General features: G+C 63.6%; 1 protein-coding gene across 1 annotated transcript in view; it reads left to right on the forward strand.

Moving 5' to 3' along the window:
• The first annotated feature begins 425 nt into the window (after positions 1-425).
• The window catches only part of LOC140395768 (SHC-transforming protein 2-like), a 49856-nt gene continuing 48908 nt past the window's right edge, over positions 426-1373 (forward strand). The window contains exon 1 of the mRNA XM_072483925.1: positions 426-1252. Within this exon, the coding sequence (XP_072340026.1) occupies positions 785-1252 (468 nt within the window). The 5' untranslated portion in view covers positions 426-784. The remainder of the gene's footprint in view (positions 1253-1373) is intronic.

The following is a 1373-nucleotide window of genomic DNA, read 5'->3' on the forward strand; positions in this document are numbered from 1 at the left end:
CCCTCCCTCCTCTCTCTCCCTCCCTCCCTCCTCTCTCTCCCTCCCCCCTTCTCTCTCTCCCTCCCTCCTTCTCTCTCTCCCTCCCTCCTTCTCTCTCTCTCTCTCCCTCCCTCCCTCCTTCTCTCCCTCCTTCTCTCCCTCCCTCCTTCTCTCCCTCCCTCCTTCTCTCCCTCCCTCCCTCCCTCCCTCCCTCCCTCCCTCCTTCTCTCCCTCCTTCTCTCCCTCCCTCCTTCTCTCTCTCCCTCCCTCCTTCTCTCCCTCCTTCTCTCCCTCCTTCTCTCCCTCCCTCCTTCTCTCTCTCCCTCCTTCTCTCTCTCCCTCCCTCCCTCCTTCTCTCTCTCCCTCCTTCTCTCTCTCCTTCCTCCCTCCCTCCTTCTCTCTCTCCCCTCCCTCCCTCCCTCTCTCTCCCTCCCTCTGTGCTTCTTTCTCCCTCCCTCTGTGCTTCTCTCTCTCCCTCCCTCTCTGCCTCCCTCTCTCCCTCCCTCCTTCTCTCACTCCCTCCCTCCTCCTCTCTCTCCCCCTCTCTCTCTCCCTCCCTCCTCCATCCTTCTCTCTCTCCCTCCTTCTCTCTCTCCCTCCCTCCTTCTCTCTCCCTCCTTCCCTCCCCCCTTCTCTCTCTCCCTCCTTCCCTCCCCCCTTCTCTCTCTCCCTCCCTCCCCTGAGCTCAGAGCCTTGCTCTTGTCTGTCTGCCTGTTGGTTAATGGATGATTAATTCCCTCAATGACATCAGCGGCTGGGCTGAGGAGAATCAATCGGAGACTCTCCGGGCAGCGCAGCCCCGCTGATGAAACCGAAATATGACCGATTCCGGAGCGAGTCGGTGAGCTCTGCGAGCGGCTTGCTGCACAGCCTGAGTATGAGCGGCCAGCTGGGTGCAGCCCCCGTGGCCGAAGAGCCGGAGGACCCCACCACCTTCTGCACACTCATCCCCAAAATCCCGCACTGGAGATTCTCGCCCGCCTCCTCCGGCTTCCTGGGCGGCCGGAGTCCGGCCAAGGAGCTGCCCCCACCCCGCACTGCCCCCCCTGCCCCCGGGCTCGCCACCGTCCTGGCATCCTGCGACTCGCTCTGCCCCCCTCCCTGCTCCCTCCAGGCCGTGGCCAGGCTGTCCGGCAGGAAGGTCCGAGTGGAAGGCGTCCGGCTGGCCGGAGAGGAGTGGAACCGCAAAGGCAGCTTCATCAACAAGCCCTCGGACGGCTGGCTGCACCCAGACAGCAAGATCCTGGGCTCCGGAGTCTCCTTCATGGTCAGAGTGAGTAAGGGGGGAGTGTGAGTGACCCCCTCCCCTCCTGGGGGTGCTGAGACTGACCCCCCTTTCCTAGGGAATGGGAGGAACTGACCCCCCCCTTTCCTGGGGAGTGGGAGACTGGACC

The sequence above is a fragment of the Scyliorhinus torazame genome, chromosome 18, assembly GCF_047496885.1.
Source record: "Scyliorhinus torazame isolate Kashiwa2021f chromosome 18, sScyTor2.1, whole genome shotgun sequence".
NCBI lineage: Eukaryota > Metazoa > Chordata > Chondrichthyes > Carcharhiniformes > Scyliorhinidae > Scyliorhinus > Scyliorhinus torazame.